Below are 19,498 nucleotides of genomic sequence, written 5' to 3' on the forward strand. Positions count from 1 at the left end.
CATCCCACCTGTCCTCCTCAAACTCTACCTGTTACCAATACCGTACAAAATGAAATGCAAAACTTTGACATTGATGTTCAAGACTTTAAGAGGAGACAGGCCTGTATATTTGAGCAAAAGGCTATCCTTATACATGTCCTCCAAACTTCACTCAGATCTTCAATGCCATTTCCGTCATCAAAAGAAGTCAAAAGAACAAATGCCCACAACAGATCCTTCGTGGGATCAGCACCTGCCTTCTGAAACACCCTCCTGGAACAGCTCCGACAAACACAAAACTACTTCCACTTCAGAAAGCAATTACAAGCCTGTCTCCATGTCCAACCTGGAACTCAAAAGATGATGAACTGGCTGGCATCACCTCAAATACGATAAACGTGCTGCTGGATTGGCCACTGTTGGAAACAGGATGCTGGGCTTGGTCTGACCCAGTATGGCATGTTCTTATGTTCTTACAAAAATAATCATTCGTGTCTCTGCTATAGTTGTTGGTGAAGCTTAATTTTAGTGTTGGTTGATCTATCTGAAGTCAGTCCTAAGGCAGACCTTTTTCTTACAAAGTTGCAATGTGAAATTTTGCTGCTTTTCTAATTTGTTTTATACTTTTCTTACTGTGAAGAAGCACTTGAGCTCTGCCTGTTTGCTGCTGTTCTGATATGCTGTAAACGCTTTGGGTGAATTTCGTATTTAAAAAGGTGGGTAAGAAATTCAAGTAATAAAGCAAGAAGAAAGCATGATGGGAGCTCTTTTCTAAAAGTTGGTGCTCTTCAATTCAGACAGCTAGTAGCACTGTACCCCAAACTGTGCACCCTTGTGCAAACACTACAGAACAGTCTTCTCCTTTCACTATTTTATATGTACGGACCGCAAATGATCCTTACCATGTATATATATATTCAGGATATGTTCAGGGCCGGCAGAAGCAATAGGTGAGCTAGGCCTGGGCCCAGGGTGTCTACCATTAGAGGGCGTGAGCCTTGTGGGGCCGCGAGAGGCAGCGGCAAAGAGGAGTGGAGATTCGGTGGGCTGCAACCTGGGGGGGGTTATCGGCGCGACCGATGGGTGGCGCAAGGCAGAAGGTGCCTAGGGTGCCTAATCCCCTTGCACCGGCCCTGGATATGTTAGTAAGGAAAATTATTAAAGAAGTGGACGGCCCAAAACCTTTTCAAAGCATTTTTTTTTTAAATTCAGGAACATTGTCAAAAAACATTAGTAGATTTCCTATAGGATTCTCAAATAAATATAGATCGATCACTCAGTCACAGACTAAAACAATGTTTAATCATCGATTCAGGAAATCCAGAGACCTCATCTTTTTTGCATTAGCCATAAAAATGTGAATAAGTGATATAGAAAACTTACTCAAATCTTTTATACACAGAAATAAAGGTAGATAAATAAAAACAAAAACAAAATATATGGTGTATATATCTATAAATATATCTATCTATATATATATATATCTTAAGTGATACCTTTTTATTGGACTAACAATATATTTCTTGACTAGTTTTCGAGAGCTGAAACTCTTTTTTTAGTCTGGCTGTAGAATGGAAGTAAAATACTTAACTGAATGGAGGCACGTGAAGCTAGGCTCCACACAACTAACTTTCTGGTCAATCCAATTCAGTTTATCTCCATTCTATAACCTGTCTAAATGTTTTGAGAAAGTGAGTTTTCTACATCACTTTTATATCAGATATTGGGCCATCTTCCTCGTTAATAATTTGCTTGTGGATTATTGGGTGAACTGTACCCCAAGAAGGTGGCAATGCTGCTCTTAAGAATTTAGATGCTGAAGTACTAACCCATGGTATTATCTGCGGGTTAACGTCCATTTGCATGCAATTTTGCACAATGCTCATTAGGATCCGCTGCAAAACTGCATGAGACTTTTTTTTGCGTGCTGCCACGGCTAAGAGCTTTGTGCTTTCTCGGTGGTGACAATGTGCAAACTTAGCTCAGGAAGTAGTGGTTCACACGAACCACTGCGAGGAGTTAAAGGGCCCTCATGGCCCAAGTGAAGTACCCCCCCAAACCCCCACCGAGTGAATGTGAAATTACCTGATGATCTTAATTGCCCTCACTCCCACCCTCTGGCACCCCCCCAATCAAGCAACATCCCAATTTGGGGGCCAACCTCCCCTCACACCTATCTTGTCCCTGAAAGCTTATCCAAGTGAAGGGGTGGTGGTCTTTTGAGGTGCTAAGCGAGCCTCATTCTCTCCTGCCTCATCACTGCCAGGTTCAAAATGGGGCTGGCTGACCTCAGGAGCTTCTTCACATGTTTCTGATTGGACAAACTCCTGTCCTAATGTTATCTGAATAACTTTATCTGGGTGTATTAAGCAGAACATATTTTCAGGTAGCTTCTGCAGAATATCCAGCCAAGGTCATTCAAGTTACTTTCTCTGAGCGACTTCCTTGCTTGCTGGCGTACTCCTTATGGACCTCATGAAGTTTTAATCACGTCAGAACCTGACAATGAGCAAAGTCCCTCCCATTGTTTTATTTTTTTGTCTGTTCCTCAAACTTTCTTAATTCCTAGTTACAAATTCTGTGAAAACAGACATGAAGGAAGGGAGAAGACCGAAAAATGAATGTAAATAGCATATTTTTCAGCAGGGTTATAGCTACATTATTTCAAAGAAGCCACAGACTATTAGGGAGTAAAAAAATGAGCAGTTTTACATTGCATTATTCGATACACAAAAAACGTCCTGTCATTGTTTCCTTAAAACCCATATAACTAGGAATGAATGTCAATAGGTCACCTATCGATCTAAAAGTTTATATTTGCTAAGAGAGCAAAGACACACAACAATCAATGTTTTCTCACAACTACAATATCAAGGCTATCTGTTGAGTTGAAATGTTGCTTCTCTTGTTGTTTTCTATTTTCAAAGCAAATACCGACATTTAAATGACACATGGGCATTTGTAATTTGCTTTTCGTGATCTGAGTTACAACTAAAATACATGCTAGAATGTTCTTTTTGTAATTATTCTTTGTGGGCCAACCAATACAATTCACTAGCAAGCTGACCTCTGCAGGTGCTCAGTTAATATATTTTTATTATTTTAAGTAAAAAACAAAATATAATTAAAAAGTATGGGGTAGATTTTATAAATCTACGCGCGCTCATACTTTTGTTCGCGCACCAGGTGCGAACAAAAGTACGCCAGATTTTATAAGATACGCAAGTAGCCACGCGTATCTTATAGAATCCGGGGTCGGTGCGCGCAAGGGGGTGCATAATTGTGCAACTTGCGCGCACCGAGCCCTGTGTGCGCTGCCCGTTCCCTCCGAGGCCGCTCCAAAATCGGAGCGGCCTCGGAGGGAACTTTCCTTCTACCCCCCGCATCTTCCCCTCCCTTCCCCAACCTAACCCAGCCCCCGGCCCTATCTAAACCTTCCCCCTACCTTTGTTGTTAAAGTTATGCCTGCTGAAGGCAGGTGTAACTCTGCGCGTGCCAGCGGGCTGCTGGCGCACCATCACCCAACCCAGGGGCTGGTCCGGAGGCCTCGACCATGCCCCCGGGCCGGCGCCACGACCCCCGCCACGCCCGGAATGCCCCGAAATTCGCACCGCCCACCCGACACCCCCCCGACACGCCCTCCTTGCGAAGCCCCGAGACTTACGTGCGTCCCGGGGCTTGTGCGAGCCGCCGAGCCTATGCATAATAGGCTCAGCGCGCGCAGGGGCGTTTTAAAAGAGTTACGTGCGTACCTTATGCGTGTAACCCTTTAAAAATCCGGCCCTATGTGTGATTCCATTGTTTGTAAAGAGTTCAGGTCATGGACAAAGAGTTGTAAAGCTAACTATCTAGTTGTACACGAAGATCATATCAGCTTCAGTGTATATGAAAGGCGTTATGCTCACATCAGAGACATCACAGAGAGAGAGACTTCGGGCCTGATTTTCAAAGCATTTACATGCTTAAAACTGGGTTTTACATGTGTAAATGTATTTTACCCATGTAAATGGGCTTTTGAAAATTGCTACAAAATATACCACTGAATTGTCAATAGCTTTTAGCCACGTTAACGTTGGTAAAGGGGCTTTTGAAAATTGCTACAATAGTATGTTACATTTACATGCGTAACTCCTTTGAAAATTCATCTGGTTGATTTTTTGGTATAGTAAGTCCTGGGACTTAAGACACAACTGTTTCCTGAATGGTGAGCCTTAAGGCAAAACGTTGTAAGCTAAAATTGACTGCCCCAAAAACAATGTTAAACAGTGGGGGGGGGGGGATGACTGGTTCCTTATTTTCATCAGAATAACCCAGAATTTAGTAAGATATAGTACTGTAAAAAGCATTGAGGGTAATTCTCAAAGGGATTTCTGCAGGGAAAAGCATTTCAGCCACGTGAAGCGCCTTGCTGAAAATCTCCCACCCTGCAGGCTGGTAAGAGTATGCACGTTATTCCATAAGACGCGTATTTTTACCCACTTTGAAGTGAAGGTGATCCCGAGCAAAATGAGGTCAGGGGAGGAGAATGTATGTGCATAGATTTGGTTGGAAACAATTATTCGCAGAAAAGCAAGTGAAAATCTCTGTGAATGCTTTTTCCATTGGCAGTTTTCAAAGTGAATGTGCGAGTAACTGGGTTTTGCAGCAAAGGAAAAGGTCTTATGTTAAGGTCAAGCCAACTGAGTGCAGGAGGACAAGGTAAAGGTGCTTTTCCACAGGATCCAAGGATTTTGAAAAAGTTTCTGTAAAGCATTCTGCACCATATCCTATAAAATGAGAGGCTATTTATTTTTCCATTGATTTCCTTCCCGTTTTATTATATTAAACTGCATAAATTCCAGGAAATTTGGCTGCTAATAAAAAGTTATAATTTAAACATTTAGTTGGCCCCTGATTACAGTATATTAATGGCATTTTACAAGCTTTTTTAATCCTTGGCAGTTCTCACATTCAAAGAGCATATTTCAAGATAATATGGTTTTCCAATACATTGTTAAGAAATATTCATATATCTATATATAACTATCTCAACTATCTATTTATATTTATAGATAGATATATGCCTATTTTATTCTGAAAATACCTTGGGTTGGCGGAACTGCTATTACTAGTCTTCTATCTGAAGGGGCCAGCAAGATTCAAGGTTACTACAAAGTTGATCCATGAGGCCTCTAAGAAAAGGAATGTGGATGTATATAGCACTGGCACCCTTGTTGCCATTTCTCAATGCTTTCTACTCATGATGCTAAAACTTATTTTAACTTTCCTGCCTGCCTCTTGCCTTTCCCGGTCCTCACTTCCTCCAAGCATAGTGAGAGCTGCTCGGCATGACCATGCCTGCTGAGAGCTGCTCTTGAATTGTAACTGGACTGAAATGATGAAACATGTGTGATAGACAGATAGATAGATCAAACATGCTCCAAGGGCTGAAAGACGAAAATACTGAAAGAATCTGTTTTTTTCGCAGTATTTCATTGCAAACTGTAAACTTGTGACCTGAGGACTAGATTTCCAGTGATATGTTCCTTCTCGAGAATTTCACATCAAGAAACTCGTCGTCTTGTGGCACATTTCTGATCAAGACACTCCAATCCCTTTCTGGGGTTTTTCAGAAAAAGAAACGCCAATCCTTTTTCTATTGAAGAGGTTTGAGGTTTTCTTTTTATTGTGTCCATCTTGAGTATACGGCAATAGAATAAGAATACAACAGATTTATATCCACTGGGAAAAAAAACCCTATTTGAGCTCAAGTGAATTTGTTTCATCACTATAACATCTCATTCTTACACAACTAGTAGAGGGTAAATTCTTGAGTGGAGCAGTCACGTTATGGGTAAAAACAAGTGCCTTGAGATGATGATGTGATCACCAGGAGACCATGATGCTTTGAAGATGATCAGCCTTTACTTTTGGCCATTACAATCTCATAACCATCATATATGTACCCTTCAGGTTCAGTGGTTTCCATATTATTGCAAACTTCTATTCCATATATATATATATATATATATATACACGTAAGTGAGCTTGGAGGAAACAGTTGGTGTTGATTATACTGAACAAGTAATGATCTTCGACCTCACTTTATCTCTACAAAGTACAAACAATGAGAGCAGGTTTTATTTTGATATTATTTATCATTTATTTTTTTACATTCTGTTTTGAGTGTGTTTTCGTTCTATCAATAATAGCCACACTGTGATGGGAGGAGAAGCATTGGGACCCCTATTTTGTTACTGGGCAGCATGCAGATGTGTTATTTTTCAGGTAATCATATCTTTAGTTTCTATGGATAAAGGAGAGAGGATGTATATAAAATCAAATAAGTTTTTGAGTGACTGTATGAAATCTCTGGAACATATACAAAGGAATTTAGTATTACTGGAGAGCAGACATACTTAGAAGGAGATGGGAATTAAGGGATTCCCAGCAGAAGCAGCACTAAGAATGATGAATGTGTTTCATAACGCAGTCAAATGCACACTGTAGTGACTTTGGGCGGAACGGAATGAGAATCCACTAGCTCAGAGGTAAGGAAAAGGGAGATGGACCTGCTGAAGGTCTTTTAGGTATAACCTCTGCTGCCAAATATGTGTGCATTAAGTTACACCTATTTTCAAAGCGGATTTATGTGCCTCTGTCCGTCTCGAAAATTATCACAGCAAAACTCTAAACATGCAATTAATTATACCTGATATTTGCTGCATGTAGTTTTGCTGAGAGAATTTAAACACATACGTTTTAAAATCAAAATGTATGCGTGTAAGTCCCAACCCTGCCTAAACTCCACTTCCTGGAACGCCTCTCCCTTACGCATGTAAAAGTGAACACACACAGTGTGTGTGTGAATAATTTTACCCATGCAACGGTCACACAATTTTATAAAGGGCTATTTCTGTGAGTATAGCACCTACTTTATCTGCAGACGTCTCTTTGAAAATTACCCTCGTATGGGGGAATGGGCTAAGCGTGACATAACGATAATCAGGGGTGTGATTACCACCGGAGAATGGCAGGGAAGAACTGGATACACTAAAAAGTCCTTCTAAGATTAAGAAATTATGTTTAACCTAAGCATCTTCTTTTGGTTTCTCATTAAGGCTCATTTTACTTGTAATACTTTTGATTCTGCAGAGAAATACAAGTGCAGAAGACAAAAATCAAAGACCTTCCAAGCATAGGTGATAAGTGGAGCAGGCAACAGATTCAGGTACTTCAGGGAAAGATGCAGTCTATGGGATTTAAACTCACTCCTGTATGCCCATTTGATTAAGCTAATGGCTTAATGCTCAGAAGATTATTTATCTATCTTAAATACAATAGGCAAAAAGCACTAAAAAGTTACAGAGTTACTAGTTAACTGATCCACAGTACAAAGTATTTGTAGATATGACAGAAAGGTTGGGGGTCTATAGGGGTCTGTGTCATATAGTAACCTATACAGTTACAATCAAAGAAGCTTATGAATCAAGCTCATCCCAGCTCTTTATTACCACCAGCTACTGGCTGCATTTATCAGTGACCATCGTTCATCAGCCCCTTGTCACAAAGAACACAAATCAATAAATACTACACAGGATTTTGAGAAGGAACAAACAATGTTGAAGGGTTCTTTGTGCTGAAAGGAACAGGTTGATATGACCCTAGATTCTGAGGCAAATGAAGACATTACAGTTCTATAACAACCTTTGGACAAAATAGACCAGCACAAGTCCAAAAAGTATCAATCGATCTATTTTGGTGGAAAACTGGATCCTCAAATTACAGAGCCACATTCTTTGGTGCTCAATAGGAAGAAAATGAACCATGCAACTGAGTACCACCAGCAACTATTCCACTGCAGTCCAGTTTTCCATTCTAGGAAAAAATGCATTTCTACAAATTTCTGGATTTCTAAATTTGGTAAAACTATAGATTATGCATGTTCTATGATAGATCCTTATGGTGAGAAAAACAGAATACCTTCAAAATTACATCCGTTTTGAGTATAATTTTTGAGTTTATATAATCAGAGCAAAACAAAAAACCCCAGTTCCTCTAAAATCTGCTATCTACTACCCAACACTGCTTTCTGTTCGGACACAACTTCAGATATGAAACAAAACCAATTACAATGATTTACCCATTTGCATTGTGACAACAATATTTTGGTTTAATGATTTCATCTGGTTGTAGGATGTGATTGCAGTAGATCACACATGCTTGTATCAATTAACAAACACATTTATTTTACCCTTGCAAAACATCCCTTGTGTGGAAGAAAGCATGTATTTTGTTTCCAATAGATTTCTAAAGACTTGGCGATCTTAAGGACAATTGCATAAGAGAGTCATTCACAATGTAAAATAAAGAAAACTGTAGAAAACCATTTGCATTGTCTTAAGAATCAGATAACATGGTAGTGCTCCAACCACTCTGACATCCACAGCGTGGAAACAAAATGACCCTCAGAATGAACTTCATTCTACGCTCAGTATTTGTAAGAAGGAGAAAGCCTGACGTAGATGCTGAAGATGAATGGGTATCCTCCTGAGGCAGAAACACTGATGCCACAAATTTTCACCATTAAGAATACCAAGAACAAACTCTGGCATTCAGTAAATATATTTCTTTTTGAAGCTGATCACCAGTATCTCCCCCTCCCCCAAACACTGAAAATAATCAAATTACCCTTAAAGCAGCATATCCCTGAAATGACCAGATAAATGAGAGGTTCATTCTGGACAGCTGAAAACTGGGGGATAATTATGAATTTTAAAAACACTGGACCCTCTCTTTAGAGCGGTTGTTGGAAGCCGAGCAACAGGAGTGCAAGACAGAGGGGTGCGGGGGGGGGGGGGGGGGATAGTGAAGGGATTACACTGGAAGCTTTTTATGTCGGAGGAAACCCATTCAGAGAGGGGGTCCAGTGTCCTGCGGTCCGAGCACCATAGGGGGCTGCCGAGCCTGAAGGTTAGCACGAGCGGTGACTCCTGGCTAAGGCCTCACCTCTGGGTCCTGTAATGACAGGTCGATGGTGCTGTGTAAATGCCGTTCCGAGGGAGGAGGTCTGCGAAGGCGAGGGGCTGCTGAAACCCGGCTTCTCGGACTTCTTTAATGGAGTAGGCGATGGCATCCCTGGCAAGAATGATTGATAAGTGCAATTTAATAATGCGAGCTCATGGAACGACAGCCTAGGCAAGTGGGGGTGCAGAAGCAGCTAGACAGGATTTAGAGGACGGAAAGAAACCAAATAGCATCAAAAGCAAGCTGGCAGCTCTCTTTGGTTTATGATCAGTTTTTACAGAATTCTGTTTGTGGAACCAAATTACATGAAAAACTAAAAAAAAAAAAGGCATTGTATTCAGTTGTAAAGATTGCAGGGCTTATTGCCTCTTTAGCCAGTTTTCTGAAACTATTCTTTAATTTTAGAAACCTTGGACAATTACTTTGTTTTTATACACTGACTGTCTACAAATTGAGAACACACATACCGGAAAAAGTTTACTTTCCTTTTCTCTTCCTCTCCAGGCACTAATTAACGTCAACATCAAGGGCGCTAAGCTCTATTCTGGTAACATTTTAATTATTTATTGATAAAAAAATTTGATATTCTGCCTTTTCCAAATCAGTCTCAGAGCAGATTACAATCAAATTTAAAGTTAAATTCTTAATACAATAGTGCAACGTTAACAATCCAATAGGGAAGATGAAGCAGGGATGTAAACATAAGATCAGATATGGGGAGACTAATTTATAGCGGAAATTGGGTAAAGAACTTGGTTTCATGGGAGAGAGCCACTATGTTGCCCTTTGAAATTCGCTGAAGGTCCTACTTTGTCCCTGCTATTTCTAGGGCTGGCGTCACACGTGTATATATTAAAACAATCATGTTATATGTGCGGAGTTCACTCCCCTGACCCTAACATGCCCTTGGGGATGTTTACTCTACATGTGGCTAAATACAGCAATGTGGTGAAACCACGCATCTATATTCAGCAGCTCTGCATGGGGCAACTTTTGTCCAGATGGATCTAGCTAACGGACCCCTTAGTGACCCAGATAAGTCCCATTGAAAGCTGCCACCCGAGGGCTCCCATTCTTCAAAAGCAGCGTGTTGTGGAAACCAGCAATGATATGGCACGGGCTGACCGGCCTGAGGGGGCTCAGTGGCAATGGCACGGCGTGTGTGGGAGAACTAAGCTTAATTCCAGAGCCTGGCTAGGACCAGACTCATGGCTTCTAGGGAAGGTGTCCCAATGGCTACACAACAGCAACACCTACTTAACTGGCTCAGGAGCACGCTTGTGCCAGATTAGGGAGGGAATCGCAGTCGAGGTCAGGGCATGGGCATGGGCGGGGCTGGGCTAGAAGGGAGAGGGATTAAAAATGAAGGAAAGAAATTCAGGTAATTGAGAATGAAGATCTCGGAGGGCTGTAGCTTCAGCAGAGTCTGGTTCTGACTGAACTGGAAGCCCAAGAAACCAGGAGGAAGCTGCTGGGCTTAAAACAAACCAACAAACTAACTCTGGCCGGTGCATCTATCTTTCAATTCCACCCGACTGGGATTAGGCACCTATGTAATAGGAAACATCTGCCCCAGGCCAATGCTATCATTTCTTGTTCAGGAGGCCACAATAAGAAGAGGGGGTCTATACTCCCAACATGTCCAGCAAGTACGCCACTCCTCCTTACCGGCATCAGTAGCATGGGATCTACTTAGTGTTTGGGTACTTGCCATGTTCTTGTGACCTGGACTGGCCACTTTTGGAAGGATGCTGGGTTTATGAACCCTCGGTCTGACCCAGAAGGGCAACTTCTTATGGTCTTATGGAAACCCGCTGAACACCACTTCCATGATTTTCTCGGTAAGAGAATGCATTTAGAAGCCCTGGACACATTTTGTATTTGGAAATTGCGGAATATAAGCATTTTTAAAGAAATAAATATCTTCCATTTTCTAGAGCCACCAATAAAATTCACTAGGGTAACTGAAGTGATCTAAAGAGCTCTGGACTGTATGTTGTCATTCTGGACAACAAATAAGGCCTAAAGATATTTATAGCTTTGAATATTTGCAGAGACTGCTTAGTTACTTGCTTTAGGCTTACGCACTAGCAGGCTCTTCCATATCTGTTATAGTCTGGACACCAGAATTTAGCTTGCTTTATTTTAAAGAAATATCTAGTTTACTGCAAGTGATGAGACACCGAAGAAAATTGGTGTTGATTCTTTAAGTTTAGGAAAAACCATGTTCCTCCATTTTTTATAATTTACTAGCAAAACTGACCAGGAACAGGCCACAAGATGAGCTGCCAGTTATTTCTAATTAGGTTTTTGTCCTCTAAGAGGGGGAGAGAAACAGGAGAGAAAATTAGGCAACGCAAAGCAACCAGCATCATTCATCACTTTCTACAGTGCAGCAGGCATGTTGCTCCAGCTGCACAAGTCAAACATTCATCGAACGGGTTAATATAAGAAGAAATACAGTAAACATGCAAGGAAAAATAATGTTTTCTTTTTCAAGAGCAAGCCAACTGAGGTACCATTCGTTTAACTTTACGACAGCTCAGAGACCATGCCTCCAAGAATGCCCAGGACACCAGAATTGAATGTTTTTCGTAATTTCATTGAGCACCATGTTGTTTTTATGCTTATGTTCCAAATCCCATGTCTGACCAATCTTTACAAGGATTCATATTCGCTTTCTTTGCTTCTTTTTTTTTTTCAAAATGTACAACAGCTGTGCTCAGACACAGCTTCCAGTGCGGGATCAGACCAGTGGCAAGTGCTGCGCACTGCCATGCAGACGGCCTAGATTTGATCCCCAGGTTAGGCCAGGGCTGGGAATGCAGGGGAGGCAGCTTTCACAGTCCCTGGGGGTGAAGGGGGGGGCAGTGGAGGGAGTCAATGGCAACACCTGTTGGCCAGGCTCAGGTTCCCCAGTTTATTGCCCTCCGCGCTGAACTGAGAGGGGGCTGTAGAAAAACAGAAACCCCCCGCCCACTGGGTATCTGCAAATTAAGGCTCATGGCACTGTGGTACAATAGAGGCCAGCTCCAATTCAGCTGAATGATCAATGTGGGAGGATACTGCCAGGCCCCCCCCCCAAAAAAGCACTGATAATTCTATTTTAAAAGTCCACAGGGGACTATTGATAATTCACAGTTAAGTTTTACTACAAGGCACACAAAATGTTGCCCTTGTCACTTCGTAAATCAATGGTCTATTTCAAAAACCCAACCAGCTTGTGGCACTTGAGGCCTGGAGTTGCCTACCTCTGTTGTAGACCAAAAGGTAGGAAGACTGGTTAATTTCTGTAACGATCACAAGGACCGCCATTTATCCAATCAGAAAGGAACAATGGTGCTAAATGAAATGATTCCTTTTTTGTTGGTGGAAACATTGATTTGACATCTCAGTTTGCCTTTTTCCTAATAGTAAAGTGTTTCCTTGTATCCATTCCAAGACATGCACCACACCCATCTGCTTAATGCACAAGCGCAAATGAAGTCATTGTTGGTGAATGTATCTTGTCACTGAAGCCAGTGCTCTGATGCCGAAGTCCCGTAGAAAGGCTTTCTGAAGTCCGCACTTCGCAAACCTCCAACCCACTGTTAATCAACAAATGCACAGGGGTACAAGAAGTTCACGTCTGTATGCCTTCTTCCAAGGATCAATGACGTGCTGTGTTATTATTATTTGCTACTACAGGAAGGGCACAATATAATATAAAGGTTTCTGCATCAAAACATAGTCAGATAGCTTCCTGATTCATTTAAGAGCTAAAACAGAAAGGCTTTCTCATATTCCAGTATACCAAGACAAACTCTGCAGATAATGATACACACTTTTGTTCACATTATCTATATTGTCAGCACACTAATTTCTGCTTAATGTCGACTCAATCTATGGTATAAACACTTCTAGATTCTTAAAAACAATTTAAAATTAAGAACAGTTTAATGGGATGAGTGATCTTGGTGCTTCTTTTGCTGTGAGCTTAGGAAGCCATACCACTCTGAATGGAAGCCCTTCAGTTTATGATCCAACAGTACTGCCACGATTCGGATGCCAAACATCACACAACAAGAACCAGCAGGAAGATTTCTGCAAACAAATCCAGATGCTAGATACTGTAGTAAGATAGGCTATATGTGCTACAAGCATGCTATATCAGTGTACCTAACTTTTATCCATCACGTGCTGCGGCTGGCATATGGGGTAAGACAGGTGGCACTGGGTTATGTCAGTAAGGAGCACAGAATGGGTAAGAATGACCGTGAAAGATACAATTACTTCTTTTTTTTTCCTTCTTTTAGACATTCTTATCAGCAAGGATCAACAGAACATACACATTTCTATTTTTTGTAAATCCAGAGAGTGCAACAATTTTTTTAAGTTTTGAAAGTCACCACCCTCAATGTTTGCATATTAGCAGGACTGATCTTTGGAAGTTGTGGGGCCCAGAGCAAGTCAACCATAACAGGTCCCTGAAACACTGAAATTATAATGGTGGAGCTAGTGCACGGTTCAGGGCGATCGCCCCTATTCACCGACCCTAAGGACAACCCTGCCTACTAATTAATTTTTGTATTTATGTCGTTTAGGTTCTGACATTAGTGCCTTTAAGATGTAGGCAAAAGATTAAAGAACCATTCTTTAATCATAGCTATCCCATGTCAGCGATTAAGTTGGGATCTCTATTCTCTATTCTTTTGGAATATTTGTTTATTTCCAAATATTTTATATTCTATCCTTTGTCCTCAAAGCAAATTATGATCAGTAAGGATACTTCAATAGGCAACAGGTACATGAATGTTAACATATGTTCAAGGATAATGTGTAGCTTATCATAGAATCAGTTTCAAGCATAGTGAATTTTCTTCCTTATTAATGAACAGTCGGGGGGAACACCTGGTTGACCAACCATGTCTTTGCCTTTTACCGGAAAGTGAGGTAGAACCGTTCAAGGCGAAGGGAAAGAGACATTCTGTTCCATAGCATAGCAGCTGAAAGCCTAAACTTTTGTGCAGACCAGTTTTGCAGAGGTCAGAGGGGGGAGGAGAGGGCCTTTCGGGACGATCAGAGTTGTCTGGTGGGAAGCAAGAAGAAGGAAAAGATACTCTTGAGGCCTGCTTATTTATATCTTTAAAGAAGAAGCAAAGGGTTTTGAATTGAATCCTGGATTCTACCAAGAGCCAGTGCAATCAAAGTGTAATGACTGACAAATTTGTGTTTTGCACTTTGCTCAAACATCTGCTGGAATGGCAGCTGCTTCTTGTAAACATTGGAATGTGGTAGCCTTGCATAATACATTTTTGGAAAAGCAGTGTATAGTTTATATTAGAGGTCAAAATATCTGAGATCATGGGATGAAGTCTAGTTTGCTTGTTTTATTCCCTTTTGATACAGAGAAACCCCAGGGTCATCAAGTATATGGATCATGTTCATTTAGTGGGCAAGCTACAATGAGTGACACTTGGTGTTACCGTTACACGGGACCAGTTGAGGGGCAACATGGATGTTTGGCTTTTTATGTAGGGTACATCATCACTCATTCATGTCCTTTGATTTGTTGGTTACCAATGAATGATTTCACAAGTCAAAACTGACCAATGGGAAAGAGGATGTAATATCCACCGGTATGAGGTTTAAATATTTAAGTAACCAATGGGAAAGTGACTGTTCAAGTTTATATGTGACCAGTGTGATCTACTAAAGAGAGGTTAGCCAAGGTAACCATTGGGAGATTGACTGTTTTGTCGTACATGCGACTGGCCCAGTGTTAAATGATTGGTCTATTTAAACACAATGCCTGTTTCCCTGTAGATATGCCACCTCAGACCAGAAGATGCTATCTAGATTAACCTTCAGTGAGCTGTTCCTGAACTATGTTTACAATCTTTTTTTCCCCCATGTGCAGAAGAAATTAGAAATATGGATCTGTGTTCAGGGTGGAATGATGGTTTGCGTAAACTGCTCTATCATGCAACACGCTTGTATGACAACTATTTAAATTAATTGTACACTGAGACCATGAAGATTGAACTTTTTAAAGATACTTTAAAACAAGGGTGGCAATGAATATAATAATGGTGTTATTATTCTCACACTAGCATGCAAAGTTATTTTCTCTGTATTTGCAGAACGTCTTCTGGGTGATACACTCCAGTTGCCCTTTCACCTCCTGGGAATTTAAACTAACTGGCAAGTCCCAGGAAGGAGCATAAATGCCTCTGAGGAGGAAAACAAGACTACCAGGTGCAGGATACCCTGTTCTGTAAAACTGAATGAAAACTACACTTGCTTTAGGCATAGAGGGGGATATTTGGTGAAGTAAACTGTCTTTATGACTCTATAATGGCCACTCTTCCTGTCTTAAGGCAGCAGCTGTTATCATTCAATCACAAAGTTTACTGTCTACTGGCCCAGTGAAGCAGCCGCCATCTTCACTTTGGCAGCACTCTTTCCTTCTACCATTAGATGGCGCTACTTTATAACCCCCAATATGTATGATACTTGGATCAGGAAAGTCAAAATGCAGCCTTCATTTTGTTTAAGGTATATCCACTTGGTGGAGAATTATTTTAAAGGCAAGGAATTCTTTGAAGCCCTTTCCACGAATTTGTATGGTGATTGGCTTACTTTAAGCAGAAAAGTGCTTGGGCAGTCTAAATGATGGTTAGTCCCCCAAGCTTCTCGTGTCTATTACAAACAAAGGGTATGCACCAGATGCAATATATTTTTTGAATGTTTCTAAAATAAATGTTGTTTAATTTATAAAGGTAAATCCTTTACTTTCTGAAATTTACTAGGTATGAAATTCGTGAAACTTAATTCTTACATCACTGCAGTATACCTCACACTGTGATATTGTACCATAATTTCTATTTCTTTAAAACAAAATCAGTTGTTGAAATTTAAGTTTAAAAATCTGGTAACTGCAATGCAAACAGGCTCTCTGATACTCATCACTATTATATATACAGTGGCTTGCAAAGTATTCGACCCCCTAAAAAGTCAGCAGATTTGTGTGAATTACAAATGACACTTACACAGATTGTTTCAGACAGTATGTTAATTGCAAACCAGTATGCTCTTACATTAAATTGTCAAAGTCACAATTCATTATTTCTCTGCATTTTTTGTAAAATAAAATTAAAAACTGAAAAATGATGATTGCATAAGTATTCAACCCCTGTGCTGTGGAAGCTCCAAATTTACACAGATGAAATATATTGCCCTAACAATTAGTTTACAGTTGGTTTCTACCTGTGAATCATTTAAAAAGGTCAGCTTTTCTGGATAAAAGACTCCCTAATTCCAGTACCATTGATCAGACTGTGATTCTGAATAAAAGCTGTGAAAAAAAAAGACCAAAGAGCATTCTAAGGAAATTAAAGATAAAGTTATAGTCATGCACAAGATAGGACAAGGTTACAAATTAATATCGAAGTGCTTGGATATCTCAGTGAACACTGTTGGATCAATGGTGAGGAAATGGAAGCTCTTCATACCACCCAGACACTGCCTAGACAAGGCCGTTCCTCAAAACTCAGCATCAGAGCAAGAAGGAGACTTGTGAGGGAAGCCACAGAGAGGCCAGCAATCATTTTGAAGGAGCTACAGAGTTCAGTGGCTGAGTATGGAGCGCAGGTGCACCAGTCAATCATATCAAGAGCTCTGCATTCAACTGGCCTGCATGGGAGGGTGGCTAGAAAGAAGCCATTACTGAAGAAAAACCCCATCAAAGCACATCTAGAGTTTGCCAGAAAGCATAAGAGTCACCTAGCTAAAATGTGGAATAAGGTTTTGTGGTCAGATGAGACAAATATGGAGCTTTTTGGTCAAAATTCAAAACACTTTGTGTGGCGCAAATCTAACACTGCCCATTCCCCAGCAAACATCATCTCAACAGTAAAGTACGGAGGTAGAAGCATCATATTGTGGGGATGCTTTTCCTCGGCAGGGACTGGGCATCTTGTTGAAACTAAAGGACAGAGGGATGGTGCAACATACAGGGGGATACTGCAAGACAACCTGCTTCAGTCTGCTCAAAAACTAAAACCTGGGAGAAAGTTCCCCTTTCAGCAGGACAATGATCCCAAGCACAAGGCCAAAGCAACACAGGCGTGGTTGAACAACAAAAAACTGAATGTTCTACAATGGCCAAGTCAAAGTCCAGATCTCAATCCAATCGAGAATCTGTGGCACTGTTTGAAAATTTCAGTCCATAAGCATCATCCAACCAACCTGAACAATCTGAAGCAAATCTGCCAGGAAGAATGGCAAAAATCACTCCCAAACTGTGCAAAGCTGCTAGAAACTTACCCCAACAGACTTAAAACTGCTATTGCAGCAAAAAGTGGTTCCACCAAGTACTAGTCTGAAAGGGTTGAATACTTATGCAAGCAGCATTTTTCAGGTTTTTTTGTTTATGCATTTCAATTAATATACAAGCATTTTCTTGTAATAAGAAAAGGAAGGAAAAAATAATACTAAGCATATATTATACATGCTATTCTGCAACCTAGCGGTATACAACATAGTAGTATACAAGAAGAATAAAGATGCAATCCTTAGACCACCATAGCTGAACAAAAAACTTTATAAGCAAAGGTTATAGAATGTCCTAAGGTTGCTTTAAACAATTGTGAACACCTATAATAAAAAGCCAGATTAGTAGAGATATTTTTTTGATCAAGAAAAAGTCCCAGCTGGTCAGGAGAAAAAAAAAACTGATATTGAACTCCAACATAAGTAACTATGCATTTACAAGGGTATCAAAGTAAAAAAATAACCCCCAGTGCCAAAACTTCCTGATGGTCGGGTTGACATTCTAGTTCTTCTCAAAGGTAGCAGAAAATAAGCTTTGCCAACTGGAGGCTAACCTTGCAATGGAAGATCCAAAATCTCAATAAAATATTTCTTTAAAGAATCCCTAACAGATATTACAGGAATTTTTGGAAAAGACAAAAATCGCAGATTCAAACATCTAGCAGGTCCTCAAGTTGCTCAATTTTTCTGTGAACCAGATTTTTTGTCTTGATTCAAAGTGGTGTTAACATCCTGTATATCTTGAACTTTATTTTTCATTAGATGTATCTTATTCTCAAGTTGTTGAAATTTCTTTGATTGAACTTTATGCAGACCCGAAACAGTTTCAACTAGAAGCCGTATATCAGCAGCACAGTTTGAAATAGTGCTATCTACCCGCACCAATACTGACCCTAATGTGTCCAGGGAGACCTCAGCAGGTTTAACTACAGGATCCAGAGGCTTCCTCAAGAGAGACAAAGCATTGTCTTCAGGCTGGCTGGTTAATGGGGTACTGCCAGCAGGCAAAAGTACTTCCATACCTCCATAGCTGATAGAAACAAGCCGTTATGATTCTTCTCTGGCAGTGGCCCTTCCCACAGGAAAAGCAGATAAGTCATCAAGCTGCAACTGCACTGGCGCCACACTGATAGAGATTCATGGCTGCTTCTGAGGAAGGCATTCGGGGGTAGAGTCACCTCCGGCAGGTCTGGCACACCCTCCACCAAGCCCACTACAGAGTATTAACCCCCTTGAGACTACCGACTCATGATGGAATCCAGCGTGCATTGACCAGGTAACACCGGGGATTCAGAGGGGAATTGCCTCGGTCTTCCATTCCGCTTAGTAGGTATAGCCACGTTGAAAAAAAGGAATATGAAACAGAAGAAAGCCAAGGGAACGCACAGAGAGCTCAACACACCACCATCTTGAAACTCCACCCCTCCCATTTTTCAGTTATTAATTTTACAAAAATCGTAGAGAAATAGGGGCAGATTTTCAAAGGGGTACGCGCGTAAGATACGTGCTTAACCCCTAAAAAGATGCCCCTTCCACCCCCTGCGCACGCCGAGCCTATGCAAGATAGGCTCGGCAGTGTGCGCATGCCCCGGGACGCACGTAAGTCCAGGGGCTTCCTGGGGGGCGTGTTGCGGCCGGCGCGTCATCAGGGGGTGTTCCGGGGGTGGGGACGCGAGCATGGTTCTGGCCCAGGGGCGTCCGGGGACGTGGACGCAGCCTCTGGACCAGCCCCCAGACCAGAACATGGTGCGCCGGCGCGCGCAAGTTACGCCTGCCTCGGGCAGGCATAACTTTGAAATAAAGGGTGGGGGGGAATTAGTAAGGGCCAGGGGGGGGGGCGGGTTAGTTAGGGGAAGGAAAGGGAAGGTGGGGGGCGCCGGAAAGAAAGTTCCCTCCGAGGCCGCTCCGATTTCGGAGCGGCCTCGGATGGAACAGAGGCAGGCTGTGCAGCTCGGCACGCGAGGGCTGCCGATTTTGCGCAGCCTTGCGCGCGCCAACCCCAGATTTTAAAAGCTATGCGCGGCTACACGCGTACTTTTTAAAAATCTGCCCCATAATGAATTGTGACTTTGAAAATTTACTTTAACCCATTATGTCCCAATTTTTTCAAGAAGCTGTCCTCTAAATAGGATACTGGAACATAATGGGTTAAGAGCATACTGGTTTGCAATAAACATACTGTCTTGAACAATCTGCGTAA

At 41.4% G+C, this 19,498-nt stretch overlaps 1 protein-coding gene across 3 annotated transcripts in view; it reads right to left on the reverse strand.

The window, feature by feature from the left end:
• Nucleotides 1–19,498, reverse strand: part of NFIA (nuclear factor I A) — a 512,744-nt gene that overhangs the window by 124,132 nt on the left and 369,114 nt on the right. For 2 of the 3 annotated variants that reach the window (XM_029618602.1, XM_029618601.1), the window contains one exon: nucleotides 8,968–9,096. The exons of the other annotated variant lie outside the window; for it this stretch is intronic. In XM_029618602.1, coding sequence (XP_029474462.1) covers nucleotides 8,968–9,096 — 129 coding nt within the window. The remainder of the gene's footprint in view (nucleotides 1–8,967; nucleotides 9,097–19,498) is intronic. 3 annotated transcript variants of the gene reach the window in all.

This window comes from Rhinatrema bivittatum, chromosome 10 (genome assembly GCF_901001135.1).
Source record: "Rhinatrema bivittatum chromosome 10, aRhiBiv1.1, whole genome shotgun sequence".
In the NCBI taxonomy this organism is placed as follows: Eukaryota; Metazoa; Chordata; class Amphibia; order Gymnophiona; family Rhinatrematidae; genus Rhinatrema; species Rhinatrema bivittatum.